The 24,802-nt window shown below is 39.2% G+C and overlaps 2 protein-coding genes and 1 long non-coding RNA gene across 3 annotated transcripts in view; 1 reads left to right on the top strand and 2 right to left on the bottom strand.

Moving 5' to 3' along the window:
* The window catches only part of LOC144648233 (apolipoprotein(a)-like), a 43,481-nt gene extending 26,439 nt beyond the window's left edge, over window positions 1-17,042 (bottom strand). Inside the window, exons 1-11 of the mRNA XM_078507851.1 lie at window positions 16,886-17,042; window positions 14,599-14,656; window positions 13,147-13,700; window positions 12,821-12,850; window positions 11,670-11,927; window positions 4,374-4,568; window positions 2,331-2,463; window positions 1,029-1,522; window positions 707-733; window positions 371-622; window positions 53-223 (exon numbers count right to left, since the gene is read on the bottom strand). Coding sequence (XP_078363977.1) covers window positions 53-223; window positions 371-622; window positions 707-733; window positions 1,029-1,522; window positions 2,331-2,463; window positions 4,374-4,568; window positions 11,670-11,927; window positions 12,821-12,850; window positions 13,147-13,700; window positions 14,599-14,656; window positions 16,886-16,982 — 2,269 coding nt within the window. The 5' untranslated portion in view covers window positions 16,983-17,042. The remainder of the gene's footprint in view (window positions 1-52; window positions 224-370; window positions 623-706; window positions 734-1,028; window positions 1,523-2,330; window positions 2,464-4,373; window positions 4,569-11,669; window positions 11,928-12,820; window positions 12,851-13,146; window positions 13,701-14,598; window positions 14,657-16,885) is intronic.
* Window positions 7,201-10,289, bottom strand: LOC144651802 (muscle, skeletal receptor tyrosine protein kinase-like). The gene is made up of 5 exons (XM_078511805.1): window positions 10,159-10,289; window positions 9,605-9,659; window positions 8,709-9,214; window positions 8,141-8,179; window positions 7,201-8,032 (listed from the first exon to the last, which is right to left on the bottom strand). Exons 1-5 carry the CDS (start codon window positions 10,238-10,240, stop codon window positions 7,761-7,763), a joined length of 954 nt encoding a protein of 317 aa, XP_078367931.1. The 5' UTR covers window positions 10,241-10,289; the 3' UTR covers window positions 7,201-7,760.
* A 2,511-nt stretch (window positions 17,043-19,553) lies between the features above and the next one.
* Window positions 19,554-22,375, top strand: LOC144652020 (uncharacterized). Its single transcript, XR_013570428.1, has 3 exons — window positions 19,554-19,625; window positions 20,439-20,523; window positions 22,253-22,375. It is a non-coding gene; the product is annotated as an uncharacterized LOC144652020 (long non-coding RNA).
* Window positions 22,376-24,802: the final 2,427 nt, after the last annotated feature.

Here is a 24,802-nt window from a genome sequence, read left to right as displayed (position 1 = left end):
ACTTTGACAAATTCAATGAGGATTTCATGAGTTTATCAAAAGATTTTCCAACCTGAGCAGTTTTGATTGATGCATGGTTGCCGTTCAGTGAGAGCGCCCAGGGAAGCACAGTCTTTTCCTCCAAAACGCGAACCGTTACAAGTACGATAGCGTGTTTTGAACCCTCTACCGCAAGGCACTGAGCAGTTGGTGAATGGACTCCAATCCGACAGAGTTGCATCTTCTAAAAATTAACCAAAGAAGAAAAAAACATTACTTTTTTCCGGCTCGACGTTACAGAAAAGCCGAAAAACCGTTCAATGCGTCAAGCTTGGGGACGATGTACTATATTTGAAAATAATAAGAACATATAAATCAATGTAAAACCAACCTGGAGAACAAGTGGAGATGTTACAATATTCCCATCGCATTGAAGCATTTGAAGTGTAACACCAAGGACCGTGAGGGGCCTGACCACCAGGGTTCCGGCATGCATTGCCAGCATTTACCAGTTCGGGATAGTTGTCTGGTGTTCTGTGGTGCCGATGAGGACACTGGGAAGACCAGGACTGGCACGTGTAACCGGAACGCGTCACGGATATATTTCCACGGTATGTCTGACCGTCACCATAGGAACACGTTTCTATATACGACAGGGGTAAACAATTTTTAACGTTGCTGCCCCTGAATGAATTGTTAGGTTTTAATGGTAAAGCTGTTTACTTACCGCTAAATTCTCCCTTTGTTAAGTTTCCTACAGCAAGAAATTAAAAATAGTTTAATAAAAAAAAGTTTGCAAGACTGATTCGTAAGTTCAAATTGCCAGTTGTGACCGTAAGTTTCTAAGTAGCATCTTAAACCTATCCTTACATTTTTTATAATCTTCTCAATCTACAGTGCGAGTGGTTGCCCTCTTTTCCTACTACTTTTACCAGCTCACTCATCTCCCAACCCCTCCCCCTTCCCGCTTCTAATTTGATCGCCCTCTTTTGCCAAACTGGCTTCGTAAGGAATTATTAACTATACACCATGTTTAAAAAACTAAGTACCTTCGAGTTCTCTGGGATAATAACACTCTGGAATGGTACCACCGTTTCTTTTAGGTAACGTTGTGCAATTAATCAAGTCAAAAGCCCATTGACGACTCGCAGACTCGGACCCTTGTACGGCTTTGTTTATTTCGCGGGCCCTGCGGAACTCTTCTTTGCAATGCTGCTGGACCATAACATCGCAGGCTTCCCTACAGACTGGTACTGGAAGAACTCTCGACGAGGAGTTGTCACACCTTTGAAAATAGTGGTTGCAGTAAATTAGTTCCACGTTTTTGAGACATCTCTCGGAGATGTCGTCTTTAGAAAGTACATAAGCCCTCGCCATTCTAAAATTCACCAGCAGCCTTTCCATGTTGACTTGATTTTGTATCGAGCCATAGATGAGACGATCCCCAATCACGCTTGAACACACGCCCTTTTCTCCATACACATATGGCTCACAAACAGACAGCGATGAGGGGCTGAGATGGGCTGGGGTGCAGGTGCTACTGCTGAAAAGGAAAGGAAGTTGAAGATTATTAAAGTCAAGTGTAATAGAAAAGCAGATTTATGTTGTGACAGGAGTCGAGCAGTGGCTCGGGTAGCAGCTCTTGCAAGATCTCGCATGAATGACTCGCTACCCTTCGAGAGAACAATAGCCCTTTAAAACGTTAGCAACTGCTAGACTACAGCCCGGGGGGGGGGGGGGGGGACTCCGGCTTGTAAATAACGGGGATGATCGAATGGAGGCAAAACTCAGGACCCAAAAAGATCCCTAAGTCTTCCGACATTACCCAAAAAAATCCCTGGACCAAAAACAACCCCCCAAAAAATCCCTTGTCAACTGACTCCTTAATTGCCAGGAGGGGCATAATATATCACAAAGAGCGCTCTTGTTTGTTTATTCATCATACCATAAATACGCCAAGGCCGCGCCAAGGCACTTTAGTTCATTTTTAATACCCCCAAAAAATCCCCTTTCTAAATCAAGTCACCCCAAACAATACTTGCACAATTTTCCAACCCAAAAAAATCCCGGAATCGCAAATTTCAACCCCAAAAAATCCTTCGATCACCCCTGTCATTAGCAGGCCGGAGTACCCCCCTGGGGACTACAGTGACACTAGAAGACCAGTAGAATTACAAGCTTAGAACAGCTGCTGCACTACTGCGAATAGTGTTTCGAGAAGAGAATAGAATAGACACCTCTACATACACCGAGCGTGAGAGAGGCTGGAATAATGTTGCTATTTGTGTGTTTGCAAGATTCGACAAGACCGTGCCAATAAAATCTTCTTCAATTATGTTATGCGTACTTACCGTGTTTTGTTGGCCATCTTTGTGTTATTATTGTTCTGCTGAATGACGTTAACACTGACATCTGTAGAAAACTTCAAAGAGAAGTCTTTTTTCATTGATAGAAAATCTTTTACACCTGAAATGGGATCTGTTCCTGAAAATGGAAGGCAAATAATCATGACTTTGGTTGATACAAAAACTCTTAAAAATACATGTATCAATGAAGTTTTCTATATTTGAAATTGAGCTGTTTTTTTTTTTGTTGAAAACTGTGCAAAGAGGATCATTGTCTTTGGTCAAGTGCCTTCGACGAGCAAAGCTATGCTGTACTTTAATGGGCGCCTTTCAAGTTAAAAAGTCTACTGAATGGTAGTTTCGGATCCTGGTCAAAGTGATTCAGTGTATAACAAGATTTTTTTTAAAAAGACAAATAAAAAGTTTAAAAGAAATGGATATATGTGTAAACTAAAAAGAACTAATGAAATTTAAAGTTATTTTCAAGCCATGGAACTCAACAACAATGCACGCTTTGTTACCATGTAGAATTATTTTGATACAAAACTAAATTAAATTTAAAAATTTAAACTTAATTTACTCGGGATAACTAAAATCTAATTATGCTGAATAAATATATAAGAAAGCAGTCAGATTCTATGAGCCCTTTCGAAATTTTCGTGGGATTATTTGCGGGCCTCTTCGTGGATCATTTCCGGGCAGGGATCCCATAATTGGCGGTCTTTTTATTTTGGCGATCATTTCCGGAGCCAAGAATAATAATTTGCGTCCCACAGAAATGTAGGAGAAGTCATTGGCCTAGTGAGAACACTGAGATAAGGCCTTGAGAAACAAGAATTTGCTCGTCATTTGCCAAGATAACAAATATTGCCTTTTGATAGAAACATCTAAGGATAAAACTGCATCGTGACAAGAAAGCGAATCAATGCCTTATAGCTGTAATCGTTTCAGCCCCAGCAGTCAGAAAATTTCAATATATTATTACGAGAATAAAATTGATCAAATTCTTCCGACTTATAAGAAGGGTCTAAGAACATTGTGTGGAGACCAGAGATGAAGAATTTTTAGACATGTCTGTTGGTATTAGGGCGAGGTTCACCCTAAGGCTAAAAATCATCCACACAGAAAATTAAATCCTTAAAATAGCTTTCGTTTGAATGGTCACACACTATATAAAGGTTTTATCCACAGACTTACAAACCTCGGAACCAGCTTATATAGCAAAATAAAAACGCCACATGAAAATACTGCTCAAGAGTTTATCCGGATGGGCACACACTAGGGCTTCACCCACAATGTTCCGTTTGATGCTTTATTACGCGGAAAAGAAGCGAAAATCGAATTAAGTGTCAAAGAAGTCTTTGTAGAGCTAGGAGTTTCTTGGATCCACTAATCTGATAAGTCGTTTTACAGTTGAATGAAATAATACTGACTCGTTTAGGGCTGCTAATTTCAATCCAAAATAATAAGTTTTAAACTGGGGATTAGCAGACCGCATAAAGTGTGAAATTCCTCAAAGGACGGGGGGGGGGGGGGAGCAAAGAGGAAATTGGGGTGGGGTTGGGAGCCGTGAGAGAAAAGCTCAAGTCTTTCCTCATATTCTCGAATTTAAAAAGGATTTCATCAGAAATTATCAGTGAATAGTAGACGATAAACTTTCCTTTTATAGTGTACAATTAGAGAAGAACATGGAAACATGGAAAGAGTAACAACGATTAGAGGAAGCCCGATCAGTGATTTTGGAAAGCGCGAGCCACCTTCCCCCCCAGGACTAAAAAGCCACGAATTAACTTATCACAGAAAGGTGTTTTATGGCCGGTGTTTTATTTATTACAGGAAAGTATCTGTAATAACTAGTTGTTTACAATTTTCCTATTACAAGCCAGACTGCGTCCAATTTGAAGTTGTCGTGCGTGTAGAACTTGTTAATCGATTTAAGCCCTTTGATTGTCTCGATTCACAAATCTTGTTCACAGATTTATATCACAAACAAATGACTAAAAATACTCAAGGATTCTGTGTTGTACCGTATATCAGAAACTCTCTTACCTTTCTGACCTTTCTCCGGAGCATTGTCGTCTGCTGATCCTATTGCTAAAACCCAAGCAATCATTAAACACGACGAAAGAACTCCAAATCGCCGCTGTTCAGCCATTGTGTGTCTTTCTGTTTCACAACTGAGGACTAAACAGCACACGATAGAAATCTCTGATTTGCCGTGAGGTCTCACCGCGAACGGGCCATCTGCGTGACCTTATCAGATATATGTATCACACCCTTTCCGGTAATTTCGTGATGATTTCCGTCGCGTCAGTAGCCTCTTGAGAAATTAATTAAGGGAGATAAAGACAATTATCTCTCATACGCTAGGTTTTTTTTTTTTCAGGAGAGGCATGATGCCTTATAATGTAACAGCGCACTTTCAAACCTGGTATGAGTGCGGTATATGCTTTATATAACTCATGGCCAAGCATTCCAACCGAAATCTCCCAGTTACCTTTGCGGTTTGTTTACTCTAGTCATCAATGAGTGGTTGAACAAAGCGTAAAATAACAACAACAAAAAGATTGAGCAAGGCGTATGCGGGTGAATGTGTATAAGAATTTTGGACAAGAGTCTTATAATTGGTTATCTAATTCCCCTTCCTGCGTGGGAAATACAATCTCAAAACACTGTCTTTGTAAAACGAAGTGCTGCGCTCGTCATAACAATTGTACAATGTACTTATTCCATTTTTTTCATCGTGTGTTCTAGTGATAGTAGCCGCGTGTATTATTCAACAGATTCGTGTGAAAACGAATCTCTAACAATAGACATGGGGGTCATGACCCCTCGTCTCTATGCGTTGTCTTAAACGCTTGTAAAATTATCAACTCGGCGTGGAAATGACATTTTGATATTTTACAGCTGAAAACTCAAAACACCAGTGTTATCTTAAACGGCGGTTAATTTACCCTATCAGTTCCAAGTTCATGTCACATATTGTTTTGTTTTGGTATTATATTCCGGGGGGGGGAGGGTGGGGATGGGGATGGGGAGGGGAATGACTAGCTCTATAGGGGCCAAAGTGTTGGGTGTATGAGCTCTGCAGGCTTGAATTGGGTGTGGTAGATAGAAAAAACTTTTTTGAGGAATTTGATGCCTTTTTCAGGGATGAAGTAGGGTATGGAAAATTCTGGGGTATGGAAATGACGCTAGGGTATGGAAAATTCCAGACTCTGCGGTATCAAATTGAGAGTTGTAGTAAGAAAAATCTTTTTTGAGACATTTTAAGCATTTTTTCAGGCATGACGAAGGGTATGGAGAATCCCGTATTGTGGTATTACATAGGTTGAGAGTTTTAAGGATTGGAACTCACACCTCACCCCACCACCACCACCCCACCACCAAAACTTTCGGAGAGTAACCCGACGAAATGGCGGCCTTCTTATCTTTTCACCTCGACCTTAATGCTGCATGCTTGGTTATAAAACAAACTGGCTTTAAAATTTTGGCTCTCCTTTTGTCCTATTGTACTATCTCTAATTTCGTTTTCTTTCATACAGTCGAAACATTGTTATTTTCAGCTCAAAACCGGAAAGTTCTGAAACCTCACAGCTTCCGTCCCAGCAGGATTTTGGTTTGGTGCCCAGTCTGCGGCGACCGGCCGGGGACATCTTCAGATCCGGTTGTGGGTTAAATTTTTAAAAACAATTCTAGTTCCGCTGTTGTCCAAAAGATCAACGGAATGATTATTGCTTCGTAGTTGCATCTTGGCTGAACCTTCTGTCATTGCGAGAGCAAATATGGTCCACTCCCTACTAATGGAGAGGGACATTCATTTCACGTCAAGCTGTTATGACTATTCAACCGCGGCCGGAACGTACATTTAAACTTGAGTTAAAATAGAATTAAGCCTCTATAAATAATGTTCTGAAAACAAAGGAAACCCACAACGAAGTGATAGGAACAGGTCTAGGAGGCAGAAGAAAATTATGTTAAAAATTTGACAAGATTTAGATTGATGGCGATGTCGATAAATCATTTTGAATGAGAATAGATACAGAATGTGGTCTTTAATGCTCAATAATTTTCCTTATTTATTGGTATGTAGCTAAAACGACTGTTTCATTATGGGGTTCAAATGCGTAGTTTCGGTAATCAAAGAAAATATAAATACAAGTCTTCACTTGTCCAAACAGCGGTCTAGTATGGAACCGAGATTAATGTTTCCCACTATGGTTTGAAACGGGCCTCATTTCAAACGAAATCTCATTCAATTTTGAAGTCCACTGCTTTACGCATCAAAGACCTGAAAGCATGTCTCAGCACTGCACCTTTCAGTATTGCTGCCACTCGTCAAAGCCTGTTGAGATTAATTTTTATATGATTGAAATAACTAGATGAGAAAGTTCCGCCAAATTGGTCAAACCCGTGGCCTAACTGAGTCCTCAAGTTACGAATGAGAGGATTTTTTTTGTGACAAAAGATCACTACAAACTGCTAAGCCCACAGGCAAGCTATTTGGGATGGGGGAGGGGAGAGAGTAAGAGTACCTCCCCCCCCCCCCAAAGAGCTTGCTCGCAGGCTACACTTAATTGCGAATAAGTGAAAACTGAAAAAAATACAGCATGTTTTACTGCAATGTGGGCATGAGAATGTCAACATAGCGTCTTGTGTTTCCCAAGAACCTTAGCGGAGACTCGATCTCTCTTTAAAATGTCTGGATCAGTCGTGAAATATAACAAGTCAAACCTGGAATAAATTAATGGAGATCTAACTATTGTGTGGATGATACCCTAGTAAAGGACCATTCAAATGATTGCTATCGAGCAGTTATATATTGTTTTTATGCTATACAACTGCATGACACTGACAAGGTGGCTCAAACATTTATGTCTGTGGATAACTTTTAAAAGTGTGTGACCATAAGTTTGTATCATTCAAATGAAAGCTATTGTAAAAGCTGCACATTCACTTGGTATTGATTATTATGCCGTTCAGGGTGTTTCTAACTATTAAGTCTGTGGATGAAGCCCTTGTGTATGCCCATTGAAAGATGGAAGGCATTGACTTGCTGGTGGTTTTACAAGTTTAGGATTCTTTCCGGTCTCATCCAATAAAATTCTAACTGTGAAGCGCTTTGAGCTTTGTAAATGCGCTATATAAGCACCTATATCATTCATTCATTTCTTCAGATTTGACCTTCAGTTCTTCTCCAAAGCGCCGTAAAGTCAATTGAGTGATTTTCTTACGTTTGTTTCTTTTTTTATTAACCCGTTATTTCGACAGTAGGTTACACTGATTTGTTTCATCACATTTATCTGCCGAGGTCAACCGAATAAGCTTCAGCCACTAAATATTGTAGAAGGGACAATCATATGATGCTATTGTTAAATGAGAAACTAGGCCAAATTCTCTGTCCCCCCAATTTTTTTTCTTGCGTCTCGGTCGCAATCACTTTCGATATTTAGCATGCTGGTCGCATTCCTCAACAGGGCAATACTCCCATCGTACTCTGCGGTTTGTAGTGTAACACCAAGGACCGTGAGGGGCCTGTCCACCAGGGTTCCAGCATGCATTGCCGGCATTTTTCAGCTCAGGGAAGTTGTCTGGTGTTCTGTGGTGCCGATGAGGACACTGGGAAGACCAGGACTGACACGTGAAGTCTGACAGTGTCTCGGACATATTGCCGCGGTACGACTGACCGTCGCCATAGAAACAGGATTCTGGTAAATCAACAATCAACAATGTCAGCAGTATAACACAAATTAATTAACATAAATTTGTATAATTTAGAAATGTGGACAATTTTGATGTGAACTGTTAGTACTCACCAGTCGTCAATCGCTTTCCTTCAGTAGTCTCTGGCAGTGCTAAAACAAAGGCACACAATACAGAATTAAAAAAAAGTTATTCAAGATAAAGCGTACAGCCCATGCCACAACAAAAGTTTTAAATTAAAATCGCATTCGATTCAGGTAGCTCACACTCCGGAGCTTTTCGCTGTTTTCGCTGTTTGCGTATCATAAGCGACTATATACTAGGACTATATACTACCCTTCCAACCAAAAAACCAAACAAAAACCACAACCCATAAAAACTATAAGGGGTTTTACCACTCGGCTCCTGGATAGGATGCTAGCTTATCGCAAGTTGCCCCCAGCATTTTTCAGGTTGCCCAAACAATCGCTAGAATCCATCAAGAACCAAGTATCTTGGCCAAGAACTCAACTCAAAGAACCTGAAAGGACTCGAGCCCGGATTGCTCGATCTAGAATTATCCGCGCCTTCCACACTAGCGACAGAAGGACAGGACTAAACACTCTGAACGCTACTGACTGTGACCAGAGCATAACTATTATATTAAAGAAATCTGCTGTTAAAATGATTTGACTTTTATACCTTCCATGAATCTCTTAGGATAATAACATTCAGGTATCTTGCCACCTTCAAGTCTTGGCAGCTCGGTGCAGTTAATCAGATCAAAATGCTTTACTTGGTTCCTAACCGGTAAACTAGACAGCTCCTTATTTAGTTCCTTAGCCTTTAACCATTCTGTTTTGCAATACCGCAGGACCAAAACCTCGCAGGCTTCCCTACACACTGGCCGCGGGAGGAGTGTTGCCGAGGTGTTGTCGCACCCTGGGAAGTAGTGATTACAGTAGATGTCGTCCACAGCTCTGATACAGGTTTTGGATATTTCAAAATTTTGCAATAATTTCAGTGTGGCTTTTGCCATGGCGAAGTCCACAAGCCTTGTCTCCTTTTCTTTCTGGTTGGCGAGTGAGCCAAACACAAGCCGCCTGCCGAGTATTTTGGAACAATATCCATTTTCTGTCTTGAAGTATGGCCGGCATTTTGATGTATCCATGAAGGGAAGAGATTGGGCAGGAACACAAGTGTTGTTGCTGCGGAAAATCAAAAATATAAAACATAATGTCGTTTACAATCGGTTTTCTTAGCTAAATATTCCAACAATTTCTGCTTTCGCAGCCTGCATGTTTAGTAACGGAGTCTTCCAGCCTTCAAAAGAGCAAACAAGATAGCTTTATAAAGAGGGCCTGAAGGGGTAAAATGGGAACTGGGATTTGCCTAGGTTTTCACTGGGAAAATGGGATTTGGGTCGCTGGGACCAGGATTTTGGGAATCACAAACAAAAAAGTGGTAATGGGACTGAGATTTGCACGAAAATAAGCTAGAAAATAATTCTTGCAAAATATGGGCTGAGAAATGGGATTTATATCCTCCCCCTCTTGATCTTCAGGACCCTCTCTAAAGCATTCGGAAAAACGTCTTACCTTTTTTTGTACTGCGATGGGAATACATTGTCATCCATGTGGTCGTACCCATTTCCTAATGTAAATCAATGCAATTAAACAATAGAAGATTTAAGGCCCGGATAAACGGTGCAAGATTGCGAGCAATTAATTTTCATCGGGTCTTTTACTTCAGAAATGTTTGCGCGCAAATTTTTCCGTGTCAAAGAATCTTACCTCTTCCTCCCCCATAATTTAATTGTTTTGATTAGATCCCAGTTTTTAACGAGTAGAAGTGCTTACCTTTTACATTACTAAGTAGGTGGTTGCAAGTAGTTTGCATACTTTTGCTAGCGCTGTTTCCACAGAACATTTTATAGCTGTTCATTCTCATCAGTCAGTTGAAATTGGACTGTCCCCTTGATACAAAAGTTGTATATCCGTGTATTTCAAGGCTAATCAGTTGAAATGAACTCATTTTCACTTTCTATTCTACTTCCGGCTTCTGTGTGAGGGGCGATTCAATGCCGTCAGATCGTAAATTACAGGAGAAAAGATCATGTAAATTTTACAGTAGTAACTATTAACTCTTATACCTTTATGTCCTTGACATTTCTCCGCTCCAAGCATTATTAAGCATATTATTGCCGTTATCGAAATGATCACGCCTTCCGCCATGATATTTTCCCTTTCTAATTCGATAGTGACTCGATAGCGTGACCTGCGCAGTCACGCATATCAACACGTCTTTTCTTGGGATCAGGTACTTTCCCTTCTTCAAAGTATAAATCGAAAGTCGTTTGGGCTGCGTGGAATGCCTTTACTTTCTTATCAGTTGAGACCAAATTTTTATATACAAAAATGACCAACCCAATTCATAGTTTGTTTGGAGAAAAGAGTATTAAAAGTGCTCGCGTGGGTCTGTAAAACCACTGAATAACGGTCCATAATTCCATTATATTTTCCTTGTTATTTAGCCCCAGTGTGCAATGCGCTCTCACAAATTGCGTGTTCTCTTGCTCAATAAGCTATAAAAGGTAGGAAAGCCTTGTTTCACGCCGCCGAAAACTGAACTAGTGAAAATGACAACTTTAGATCACGTAAAACTAGAGCATTTTGTTGGCGTTTTCGAAATGCACAAAATCGGTGCAGCTCAAACTCTCTTATGGTGGGTGAAAAAGGACTTTTTGCAGTCCAGGCGTATAAAATCGCCAAGTGTGTCGCCGGCTTAAGTCTCCTTATTTCACCGCCGGTTCTTGCCACGGATATGTCATGGACAAAGTCTTTGTTCATTCTCCCCAGGCCGTTCGTCTCGGTGATGTAAGGATTCGAATCGTGGTTAAGACCTGTGGAAAAGCTTTGCGGAAAAAATGGAACTGCAAGTAAGCGGTAATCTTGAGTAGGTATCGAGCCCTTTCCTTCACCTGTCAAGTTAGGGTTCATGCTCTTTCTGAACTAAGCTGTATGAGACTACACTGGTCTCAAATCTATATGCAGTCATTAGTCAAGAAAAGTTTCCAAGGTGCTGAAATTTTGACTCAAGTTTACAGTGCGGCGCTCCTACTGGTTCAACGATCGGACCGTCGGACAAAGAAGTTAGTTTAAGATGGAAATCGATAAAAAGAGTCACACGTCTCTTGGACTTATACAATTTTATTTACATCTTCAGCTAGCTACATTCTTTTTTTTTTTGGGGGGGGGGGGGGGGGAGGAGGAATAAGATGGTGTTGGGTATTAACAGTTGAGTGGAGGTGGATCCGAATTCCAGCTCACTTGACGGAGGATCTTCAATCTGACGCATGTTCTATTCTGTGAATTAAAAGAGAAAATAATGTCGGGTAAGATTAAGCAAATTCATTGAAAACAAAGATTGATTGGTATTACGAGCTCCAGGCGGGGTCTTTCTTTTTTATTATTGCTGCCTCATTTTGACACTGCAAAATTTCGTGACCAGTTGGTGTACTAACTTAGTCTTTTGTGCTGTCCTTACTTCGCTCAGGGGAGTGTGAATAAGTGCGTTCACAAGCGCTTCGGGTCTCCACGTCCCTCTTCCACTGAGCGAGCCAATTTAGCCTAAGCTACAAACATCATTCATAAACAAACCAACCTTCACGTGCTACACACTTCTCCACACGACAATACTCCCATCGTACTTTGCGATTTGTAGTGTAACACCAAGGACCGTGAGGGGCCTGTCCTCCAGGGTTCCGACATGCGTTGCTGGCATTGTTTAGTTCAGGGAAGCTGTCTGGTGTTCTGTGGTGCCGATGAGGACACTGGGAAGACCAGGACTGGCACGTGTAACCGGATTGCGTAACGGATACATTCCCACGATATGACTGTCCGTCACCATAGAAACAAGTATCTTTGGAAATGAAACAGTCAGTTAATTATTAACAGTGTCATTGCAAAAGCATATTGTGCACGTGGTAAAACGTTCGATACCCATGCACTGTAGACGATACATCATGACCGTGACATTAAACACTTATAGGAGTGAATGGGAAATTGTATCAGATAACTTGAACAATAATGGAGAATAATTATATTGACAAACTGTTTGGCAGAAACCACGGATCGATACGGTATGGCTTTAATGTGGGCCGCAAGTTTTCTAGAAGCGGATTTCACTTACTTAGGGCCTGTTTACATGGAAGGCGGGTGCCCCGGCTCCGGCTTCCCTGCGGCCCTCTCGTTCGACGTGCCTGCGGGTCCCGCCTCGGCCTCGTCCTCCCGGGCACCCTTCTGGGTGCTCCGTCGGTTGCCCTCCCGCGCCGGGGTTCGCGCGGCGTGCCTGTCTGCCAGTCTTTTCTCGGTCCTGGCATCGTGATGATTCCTCACGACACACAATCGGCACGGGCCCAACGCAGAGGCACATCATGTTGAGAGCCTCGATCAGTGTCATTCCTCAGGCTACATTTTCCCACCCGTACACTCCGTCTCTCTGGGGGGGGCTCATGGCGGGCTAGGTCCTCCCGGACCGGCGGGGCACCCTCCTTCCATGTACAGCCCTTAGGGCGCTTTCCATTTGTCAGAACTAGCCGGCCAGACCGGTGTATTTCAGAACAGAATTCTGTTGTTAGTCAGATTTGTCCTGTCAAATCACTCAAGACATTAATGTTATAAACTGTTAAAGTGGATTTGTAGTAAAATCTCGTGCAAAAGGTTCATTTCGGATTTGTAACCACCCGGACGACCGGCCAGTTCTGAGTCCCTCCAAGCCAAGAGAACATACGTTACGTAACGCCGGCGACTTACCTGTAATTGGAGGAGGGTCTTCCTTTTTCTCTAAGGGCAAAATAAATAAAGAACAGGAAAGTTATAAAACATAAAATCATACAGGCTTTCCTTAATTAGAAGTAGACGTAGTATTTAAGTAATATGACATCTTTTTTTGACAAAAGCATGACTCGACAACTTTTTGCTTAAAGTTTCTGGAACTACGAAGCTAAGCTAAGGCGCAGCCTGTTCAAGCTACATTTCGGGAATTGCATTTGATTTGTTGTAAGTACCTTCATTGTTCCCATGTCTTTTTTGAAAGTAAACATTTTATCGCAAGAACTTGGAAAGAGAACAGCAATTACCTTTTAACATTTCAGGATAGTAACATTCTGGAATGTTTCCTCCTCTTCGTCTGGGCAGATCCTTACACCACATAAGCGAAGAACTTCCTTCTACACCAGCAGCAAGTTGCTGAACTTTCCAAGACACAGTCTTGTACTTCCTCTGTACGTGAGTCCATTCCCTTTGACAGTGGTTCCTAAATTCTCGGCAAGCTTCCCTGCAGATTGGCTGGGCCCGAGGTCTGGATGACGTCATGTCACATTTGGGTAACAGGAATCGACAATACATGTGCACGATGAGCCGCCAGCAAAACTTGGTCAGCAGCTGTCTGGGAGTTTCTGGCATGCGTGGTATTTGTCCAGCTCCCCCTCGAAAACGTATTGTGTAAGTGACAAACAGATTCTCGCGCCATTCCTGCTCGGCCGGTGTGGCGAACAAAAGCTCATCTCCTATAATAGACCTACAGACGTCTGGTTTAACCTCGTTTTGGTGTGGTTTTTGTGCGCCTGCGCTGTACGGATGGCAGATAGCTTGTGTCAGGATATTGTCGGCGGGGCGTTCTGCTTCTACGCAACTGTAAAGGTGAGATTTAAGGTCACGTAGTTACTTATAATACTAGGAATATTTTACTCTCGCTGACTTAAGGGGGGACTTAACGTAAATTTGGGTGAAATTTATAGTATTAAGGATGGAATAAGGGGAGTGGCACAAAGACAGTGATCCCCCACACAGCTCAGGTGTCGGGACTGTCTGGTGTCCTCTACTATTCTATCTTTAAAACTACATCTTCTTCAATGTTTCCTATTTCTCTCATTTTTACAACTTCTTTAGAAAACTGTCTTCTCCCAAAAATCTCTAAAATCAATTTACACAACACCCCTAAACATAGATGTCTGAGACGAGCATAGGGTTTTTGCATTGCTAAAAAGCGAACGAGATATTTCCAATAAAACCATGTAAAGCGCATTAAGGTGGCTTTGAACCCCTTTAATTTTAGAGAATATTTTTAAACTTTGCAAAAAGTAGTAATAAATAAAAAACACGGAGGTTTAAACAATCAAAGCTAAAATTAAGGGTGTCATTGACACCGGTTATGCTGAGAGTCTGCTGTGCTTAAAATTAACCTGTATGTCAAGGCTAGAAGGTAATCGTAACTTGTCTACTAATGATTGGGCATTCGTTTTGTACTATTATTTTAGCATTAACTGATAAAGGGTTGTAGTATCGATCATACAAGCACAAGTGATGTAAACCTTTACGGGCCACCGTAATTAATGTGCAATCCCTGTACATTTCTTGTTCTGGATGTTTTTTCTTCACTATGAGCATGTCATTAGCATTTTACGTGCATGACTCAGGCTACAGCTATTTTAGAATTTTCCCTCAGACAGAAAATTGCGGTCCATTTTTTTGTCCATTTTTTCTACCACAAGTATTATTGCATTCTAAGATATACATAAAATACACCTCACCTTCCGCTTCCAGAAGAAATCGTGTAATTGTGGTGATCTTGCGGTTTTTGATCTTCTTCTAAAACAATAAAATAATTGTAATAAAGAAACATACAAATCCATGCCATAAGAGGCCTGCCTGCTTTATGCGGATCGAAAAACTACGAAGAAGAGCAAGAATTACCTTTCTAGAGTATCTTTTTTTCGCATGGGAGTTGACACTATAATTAAAGAAGGTCTGAATGTTATATTTAGCAGTTAACAGAAGGGAACAAAGTTTGGCGTGCTTCGTTGAAGACTTTTCAACAAAAATAAAATAAACCAGCGCCAGGCGCCAGTACTTACGAACATTTACGATGTTGTCATGTAAGTGTGATGTAAAAAAGGACACGTTATGTTGCTTAGCAACGCGTCTGGCGACAATCGCGGGCTCAGCCAGTTTTTTTCCACATGAAATAGTTATTAAATCGCAAACATAAAACACAGTAATGCTGGAACAAGTTCGTCGAGTACTTATTACCACAGAGGTATGCTACACAGTCGATTTGGCGGTTTTTGATTTCCAGCCAGTGCTATAACATTTCTGATTACATTTTGTTTGTAATGATCACGTTGTTATTTTGTACAAAAGGACGTGCGCCCGCTGTTCCTGTTAGGTTTGCCTGCTGAGACTTAAAGACCTTTAGTCATATACCTTTGGTACTGTTTCCTTTGTTGAAAGATTAAAACAGTAATTTTTCTCTTTAAAATGTTTACGATCCAAAACTTAAAATAAAGCTGTTTTGAATAATACGTATTTTCGCCGCTCCGAGGATTTAAACTTGCTACTAGTTTGACTGTCTGACAGCTGGTCGTTTTGCAATCATTAAAGCAAAACTTGATCAAATTGAAACCGTGTGAATCGCAAGCGCTGATTGACATCTAATTTCTCCTTACATTTAAGATTACGATTACGAAGGGCGAATAAGAACAACAACACATTTTTTCAATACATTGTCAAGCAGACGGGTGATGAGAATATATAAAACCATCAACAGGAGAATCGTTGCTCTGACTAGCATACCCCTGACTCATTAAAAAGAAAAAAACAACAACAAAAAATTAAAGGAAACATGGAGCGACAGGTAGGGGAAATTTACTACAGAATAAATGGGATTTTCCTAATGGTCTCGTGTTTTCCTGACACGTGTCAAAATCAACAGACAACGACGTTTTGTCTTGTAGACGCCTTGCTTAGTCTTCTCAACAGTCAGATCTAGACTAAATATCAGTAAATTGCACAATACGTCCATTAACTCGTTAATTGAAACTTTCTCGTACAGCCTAATAATCAGTTACATTTTATGGAAAATATGTTTACCTTCTCTGGTTTCCAATGAAAGCTAACTGAGAATCATGTGGGAATCTGCACCGGCAAGCAATATAGAAACGTTGCGTAACATTTAACCTTCTCCAGTTTTCTGCAATCCCTTATTCCGAACCCAAGTTCGAAATGCGCCAGCTAGCTCCCCCCCCCACCCCCCTCTATATCTTATTCATTAATTACACCTTCAAAAAAAAAGTGTTCATCAGGGGACAAGATGTTATGTTGCCTATTTTTCATACGGTAATTTCTTCGTTCGGGTGTTCCTGAACTACAGTTCTCTTCCACTGATTAAAACGTTTTTGCAAAAGTCATTTCTTTCTAAAGTAACGTAAATCAGTCCTTACAACTGTCACTTTGATCTAGCCTTTTTGTATTTCATGGTTCCCTATACTCACAAAGAATGAGAGAAAGTTAAAAATGCTATTACGTACCCAATCAGACACAGCATGTGCTGGTTTTACAGACATTTAAAAATATACAATTATATTCCTTTTGATTACATTCATACATCCTTTATTGTCGTCTCCCCAATAGGTCTTTTTAGGAACAATAATTACAAGGATTTCTGATCTGTAGTTTGAACTGCTTTACTTCTTTCGTACTTAATTAGATAAATGAGAAAAAAAAAATACGAACGTAGAATAAATTCACCAGTAGTAGCTCAGCATGCATTAAGTTTAACTACGTTTGAAAAAAAATGTCTGCTTCGGTTAAAATTTTTACAAAGCATAGCATATTCATTTCGGTGTAAAATGAAGCTTGTAGTCTATTGAAGTCTACTGGTACCTCGCTACGACACATCGAAGATGTCAGTTAGCGACTGTTCAAAGCATTTTTCATTTAGTAAGTGGATGATCAGTTGTATATTCACGATAACAGCCTAACAACAAAATGTTAGAAATCGAATGAATGAGTAAAACAGGATATCAAAGAACTACTTACGTTTACTATCGACGTCATGTCCAACGATGCACAAGCTTAGATAAGCCACTATTAACAAGATTACTGAAAAGCGCTGATATTTCCGCAGACACTCCATTCTTGTTGCGGTGAAGCAATGCTCGCGTGGCGGGAGCTATTCTGGTCTCAGTAAGTTCCGCGCAAGAATGTCGCAAAAAAGTGAGTTATTTAATGCGGTTTGTTTGAGTTCAGGGTCATCAAAAAGCACAGCGGTACTCCCCCCTCTTCAAAGGTATCCTGTAAACAGGGCAATATTTCACAAAATTCCTTTTCTCTGCATGCTTATCATTCACTGAATGTGCAGACTTCGTGCCAGTGTGTTCCAGTATACATCATGTCAAATATTTTGTTAAGCCACAGGGCACCCTTTTTGGAGGATTTACACAATCGCGGACTCGTCAATGTTGTTGGTTTCCTGTGCCAAGCCAACAAAAATGGAGCTGCTACGAACCCAGACGTTCACGAGTTGAATTGTAAACTTTACATACAAAGCAACTTGACAACAGGTATAAAACATTGTAATATTTTAAAAATCAACTAACTAATAAGCTATCGTGGAAGGCTAGTCATCTTCCTGTTTTGTTTTCTACACACTCCCGACTCACGACCCCTCATTCCCGTCCCAACGCAAAGAACAAAAAAATTGTTTACATATCAGTGGTACGCGGGCAATTTCCGGCGTTCCGAACAGTCCAGAAAAAAGAGGAGTATCTTTGGAAGTATTCCACAGTTTACTTGAATGTTCTTCTGAAAGTTCAGCGAACCATGTTTTAAATTTTCATCCGAGATTTCCGGACTTTTATTATTAATAACAAACACAAGGCTTGATACTTTTCCCACAGCGGTAATTTCTTTTGTTTTTTTTTTCATTTGAATTGCAAATACTTACTTGAATTATTAATTTTTTTATCATCACTTCAACACGCAAAGAGAGCAAGAAAGAAATATGTCGCTCTAACAACGGTCTTCTTGGAGTCATCTTTTTCGGAAAGCCGCTTTCAGGTTCGGTGGTTGGTGAAATTTTTCATCTAATGCCTAAGGTTATAGACAGAAACGGGGAATAACGCACTTTGGTGGAGCAAAGTTCGCGCGCCAGCACACACGTGGAGGGAAGGCCGACATCACGGAGTTGAAAAGTGGAACATTACGAGGTAATAACTCAAAATTCTTGTATGATGCACGTTGAAGATATATTCTTCTATCCATACGTTTAATTCTGTAGCTTAGTGAGTTTGCTGTGGAGTTTTCTGTAGCTTTGAGCACCTATTAATGTGAATAAAGTTCTTGAATTTAAAAGTATCGGCACAGCACTTGCGAATAATCATGGCGCTTGTGTTAGGTTCTACTTGCGTTTATGGGATACTTTACAGACTTAAGTTACCGCTTTTTTCGCTCTTGGCTAAAGGTTACGAATTTTATCTAAGTTTGAAGCAATACATCGTTGTTTAACGACTGTGGCTGTTGATTTAGTGAAAGCTTCGAAAATGTATAATAATAAACTTAATTAAATGCATTTGAATCTCGCAGCCTTCCAGGAACAAGTTTGGAAATACATAGCATGCGTGAAACCGGGGTGGCCAATTTTAAGTTTGGCTTGTTTTGCAAGGAGAACATTTCTCATATAAGCGCTCGTTACAAGATGGCTCGGCGGAGAGGGGTTACCCTCCAACCAGGAACAAGTCATGAGTTGCTTCAAGAATTGAAATGCAAAAACACGAGGACTCGGTTTGATTTGTCAAAGCAAGATTAAACTAATCCATTTTGCTTAATCTCAAATCGGGTAGTGGATGTAGCTTTTACAATTAAGGGCAAATTAAGAGCTCGAGTGTCGAAAGTAATTTGCATTTGCTTTGGTTTTGCATTGCTGCGCTTAGTGAGTGGTTTAAATATGTCGCACCACTTTCTTGACCAATCAGAACTAAAACCAAAACCAATTGTGACTCGCTCACACATATTTTCCCGCGCTTCGAGGTGGTTCCTTACATTCGCTTCTAGTTTTGATTCTGTGTCTTTTGTGATTGGCCAGAGTGACAGTAATTTGAAAACCGCTCTAAAGCTTTGGTCAAGTTTAAACCCCTGCCATTGATCAGTTTTAATACAGATTTTACTACAACAGTCTTCTTTATACAGATGCAAGGAAGACAAACTTATAAACTACTAAATAAATTGTGCTTAATAAATACTGTTGACTTTGAGAGATTTATATTTCATTTATCTCTTTTACAGGAAAATGATTTTACTCGCTCATACAACTAAGAATTGAAAAGAAAACTTGAGAATGGATTCAGTGTCAATACTGACAGGTGAGCAGTATAGTATTCTCTAAATTGAAGGTACAGCAAGGGAATGCTAACCATATCTATACATCAAGAGATGATAATCATAAGCAAAAATACCAAAGTCCTAGCTTGCTTAAAGCAAACTGAATTAGTTAATCCAGGATCTACTGATTTTTTGTTTTTATCTTAAACTGTAAGTTAAGCTCAGCAGCCAAAACGAATTTTACTGAAAGGAAATGAAACTTTGGTTGACTTTAAAACCAGAGTGAGCATAACTGGTTTTTGAACGACTGGGGCCCAGGTCTTTCCATGCAGAGCTCTAAGATAATTATTATTACTGATTAACTATTAATACTTTTATTTACCCCTTTAGCAGGCAGATGTTGGACGGAGTTTACCGTTAGCTCGTTCGCACATGTACAAATGGCAGAAAGAGACTTCAGGTAAGCAAATAAATCCATTATTTTCTATAAAGGCAAAGAGGCAACAAGGGGATGCTGATCATTTCAGGATTAGGGTTTTACAAATTGAAATCTACCTTATGATTACCTGTTATTTTTTTACTGAGCAGTAAAAAACACTTTTCACACAATTTGTTTTTGAACGACCGAGGCCAAGGTGTTTTCATTATTGCGGTTTTCAGTGAAATGCGAACTCTGATATTCAAAATCCAACTAAGGGACGGACCATTATTTTCTTGGAGGGGGGGGGGGGGGGATGAAAAATCTTCCTCTGCAAACATTTTTTTTCGAAATTCTTACTATTTTTTGTTATACATATCGTGCTTGCAAACAATTTATTTTGTCTTTCCAGGCCCTGCAAACAATTTTTTTCAATATTTTTCATCCCCCCCCCTCCAAAAAAATAATGGTCCGTCCCTAACGATTGCGTTTTTCGCTGCCGTCAATCATAATTATGGCGACAGCCAACAAACCATGAAAAACGGAAACAAACAAAATGGATCGAAAAATCTACCAATCACAACTGACAGACGTTACCTTTTGACCTGTTTTAAGTGTGCTTCTGTTTCCTGAGAGGTCCGCTAAGATGATTGACGGCAGCAAAAAGCGTAAACCGTTGTCGAGGATCGAATTTCAGAGTTCGCATTTCACTGAAAACCGCAATAACTTTGTGTATGCAGATGAAGGGTTTGGGGCGAGTTAATTGACAGCCGTTGAACTGGTAACTAGTTAAATTGTAGTAAAATGATTCAATTAGCTTCAAGATACTAATAACTTATTTTACCTTTTTGGCAGACGTTGGGTATAGTGCCGTTCACCAGTTAATATAGCTGAATGGTGAGAGACATTTAGAGAATGGAATCAGTTTTTGTATAAACAGGTAAGCAAATAAACGTAGTTTTTTTTCTAAGGTCCATGCCAATAAAGCAGTTTTCTACTGTTCTTTTGAGTTTCGTGAAACCAAAACCAAAGTTATCACTCTGGCCATTCACAAAAGACCCAGACGATCCAGTGAACCAATCAAATATATAAGACCCCTTACCAGCATGATTCCTTTAGTAAATAACCTATACTGGAGCTCCATGTTGATATTCTAACACTGTAGAGCGGTTTTCACTTGAGTGTCGAAAGTAAATTGCGTTTGCTTTGGTTTTGCATCGCTACGCTTAGTGATTGGCTTAAAAATCTCGCGCCGATTTTTCAGCCAATCAGAAGTAAAACCAAAACCAAACGTGACTCGCTGACGCACGTTTTCCCGCGCTTCGTGCCGGTTACATGTATTTGTTTCGAGTTTTGATTCGTTCACTGGATTGTCCGTGTCTTTTGTGATTGGCCGAAGTAATAACATTGGTTTTGGTTTTACGACACTCAATTGAAAACTGCTCTAAACTATCAAATGTAATGATTACCAATTCATTACCATTTCAACCAAACAGATTTTGAACTTGGTTGCTATTCTCGTTTTCTGGTCTAAGTGTCATCCAGCTCCAGCCAGTTTACAGAGATCGAATTTTATCCTAATAATGAGTGTTTCCACTTTTTTATTTTTGATATTTGTTCACAGCTAGACTGTTTATGTTGACAAAGAATAAGAATACAAAGAAGAATGTTTGTGATGAGAAATTTTAATTTAAAATTTAAACTTGGCTTTTAAGACTTACTTACCTCAATAATGTTTCCAACGTGGTCAAAATCTGTGTTGTTTTAATAAGAAAAATCTAAAAAAATATTAACAAGAAAGTTTTTGAAGATCAAAAACTGTTTGGAAATGTCATTTTTACGCCTAGCCGTAGAAATAATTTTTATTGGCATGGGAATTTACGTTTAAGATATGCCTCATTGTCAAAATTAAAAATTTGTTCCGGACACTAACGAATGTTAATAAGCTATTAGAGCAGTTTTCAATTGAGTGTCGTAAAACCAAAACTAAAGTAATCAGTCTGGCCAATCACAAACGACACAGACAATCCAGTGAACCAATCAAAACTCGAAGCAAATACATGTAGCTGGCACGAAGCGCGGGAAAACGTGCGCGAGCGAGTCACGATTGGTTTTGGTTTTACTCCTGATTGGCTGAGAAAGTGGCGTGAGATTTTTGAGCCAATCACTAAGCGTAGTAATGCAAAACCAAAGCAAACGCAATTTACTTTCGACACTCAAGTGAAAACCGCTATATGGCGGGCAATCAACATCAACCTTTAATGGAAGCTTCACAATTAAGAAGGACAAGTGTTAAATTTGGTGAATTCAAGGGACTGAATGCCTGCAGATAATGTTTTTATAACTTCGCAGGAAAAGTTTCGCTACTTACACGATGACTCCTTATTTGCGCATACAGTGAGCATTATTTCTGACAATAAGTTTATTTTGATTAATTTTTTCGAGTCTTTTGAGAGTTAACAGATTTTAAAACTTTGGCAGGAGAAAAGCATTAGGTTTAGCTAAAAGGCTTTTTTGGCATTAGCAGACTTTATGGAAGTAAATTACTATAACTGTGCTCGAAACATTGCCTTTTGGAATTTTTTAATCTTTGTCACACTTCATGTTGCATAATTAACAAAGCGTTTGTTCAGATGACTAATCAAAATATCGTTTCTTTTTTTTTACAGCGGGTTCAGCGACATCGAAATCTGGTGGAAACATGCAAGAAATTTGAAAAGGACCTGGTGGAAATTTCAAGCAAATCGGGAGGCAAACTCATGATAGACTGATGGAAATCGACAAGAAAAATAAAATTTATACTCGCGAACGATCCTTTTTCTGAAAGGCAAATAATTTTCACTGCGTATCTTAGTGCTTTTTTATTTTCGCCGGGTTGCAGAATTGGCAAGCGTATTGAAAAATTAGGCGGTTTAAATTTTTCGGGAGTATTTTCTGATAAGCGACGACTCGTTTGTGCGTTTTACTTTCGTTGAATATTAAGCGATAGCTAGCTAAATTGTTGAAAATAAAACCCGGTAGGAAATAAAAGGCGTTAAGCTAAGCAATAAGTTTATAAGACGTTGAAGAAATTCTTGATTTGCCAATTGTCTAGTTTTACAAATCAAAAACTTCAAGAGAAGACGTTTAGTAAGAACGAAATGTTATTCTAATCGCCATCAAGTTTTCTATATGTCTAGTTTTCCAATGTAACATCTTGCACAAAACGTTTAATTTGAATACCTTCATATTTGCGAATTGTCTGGTTTTCCAAATCAAGATTTTTGAAAGAAGGTTTAGTAAGAAGGCAACATTATTTTGATTACCTTAAACAACCATAAGATGTTCTATAGCTAAAAAAATTTACAATTGTTTTGAGTACAAAAAAATTGGTTCTTAGTAAAGTTAGCTTTCTGTCTTACTTGCCTTCATTTTTATTTGCCATAGTTTTCTCTATGGTAACCTCTGTTGAATTGTTTTCAATTTTCCCGCCAAAAAACTTAGAAAAATACGGGCGCTCAAAATACGCATGCGCCGATTTTTTTTAAAAAAAAAAAATAAACAATAAGCTTGGGTTCTACTTATTAAGTTTACTTTTATCTGTAATAAAAAGTGCATTTCACAAGTGTGATCTTTTGTTTGTGTCTTAATATACTTCAATTCGACTCAAAACAATCACACTTCATTGGGATAAATTAAATCTTTTAATATCTTGTATAAACTCATTACAAGCTTTTCTTTCTTTAACTAAGTTTATTAATAAATTGAAAATAAGTTACATTTAATTAACAGGTGTGACAAAGTTTTTCTTCCTATATATACTAAGACTTTTGGCGGGAAAATTTAAAAAAATTTGCACAGCGTTTCCCTTTACACTTTTTTTTGCCAACAAATAGTAAGGGGTCCCCTTGATTTTTTTTAAAACAGTAAATATTTTCAAGAAGACCCCTTAAAACATTTCACCGCCAAAATAAAACTTACACCATCTCGAATTTTCCAAAAAAAAAAAAGTTGCAATTTTTTTGATAAAAAAAGCAAAAACTTTTTGCGATCAAAATAAACAGTTGCTGTTTCCAATTGTATCCCGAAAAAAAAAATTCTTGTTCTCATATACGAGATGGTGTTCGTTAAACTAAGATAAGATTATAAGGCAAACCATAAACGTCTAAAGCGACAAGTAGACGGAAATTTGCAAAATTTTAATTTGATTTCTCCTAAAGCTTGATTTCCACTGTCGCGTTATTTAACGTAAGTTAGCGGACGCCAATGTTACTGGCTTTAAACGCGTACAATGAAATAAAGAAAATGTATAGACGGCTTACATGTGTGGAACAAGTCGAACCACAAGCCGTCCATACATTTTCTCTATTTCATTGTACATATGTAAAGCCAGTAAACTCCTCGCCCGCTAACGTACATAAAATAACGCAACAATGAAAATCCAGCTTTAGGATAGCCAATTTGTTTATTTTTTTTTCCGAATTCAAAACTTTCAAATTGAAAAAGCATTCTTTAACTTGTTTATAGCTTGCCTTATAAAATAATTATCTTCAAATGCCTTGAAGTCCAACGCTTCGATTGTTACACAAGAGTCCGAAAGATAAAATTCGCAGCCAAATCAACCAATTTTTGCAACAAAATACAGGAATGATTACAAAAGAAATATAGTATCAAAACTTAAATTCTTTTTTTACACGATTATCAACATGTTTCTCTCTCTTTCTTGTGTAACAACTAACGTTGCCGGGAACGACGTTTCGGCATGCAATTAAGTCTACGGATCTTAGAAAACAACGCCTGGTTCATATATATGATGATTTTAACGACTGTTGATTTCTTCGACAACTATTCAGACAGTTTTTTTAAAACTCAAAATATACTGATTGTTATAATACCCCCCACAGTCTACTCGGAATTTGGTGGTCCTGCATCGTATTTGAAGAAAAGAAAAATCGTTTTTCAATTTTCAGTCAAACTGTATTCCAACCCTGAAAGTAATTTGCTAAGTTTTTTTTCCAAATATTGTATAGTTGACACTTGTTCGACAGAATGTTTTTGCACTCTCTGTTTTTAGATAAAATTGCCTTTAAATTCAATAAAATTTGCTTAAGCTTAATTGCATTTGCTGTTTTAGTTGATTTCTAATAAGCCAGCGAATAACAACAATTTGGTTCCTTTACATACTGACATAGACAATTGCAGAGCTTCCTCTATGTCTTAAAGTGAATTGGTTTCGCACG

Source organism: Oculina patagonica, chromosome 4 (genome assembly GCF_052425735.1).
Source record: "Oculina patagonica isolate OP01 chromosome 4, crgOcupat, whole genome shotgun sequence".
Taxonomy (NCBI): Eukaryota; Metazoa; Cnidaria; class Anthozoa; order Scleractinia; family Oculinidae; genus Oculina; species Oculina patagonica.
The sequence above is the reverse complement of the archived record's forward strand: the minus strand, read 5'-3'. Positions and strand labels throughout refer to the sequence as shown.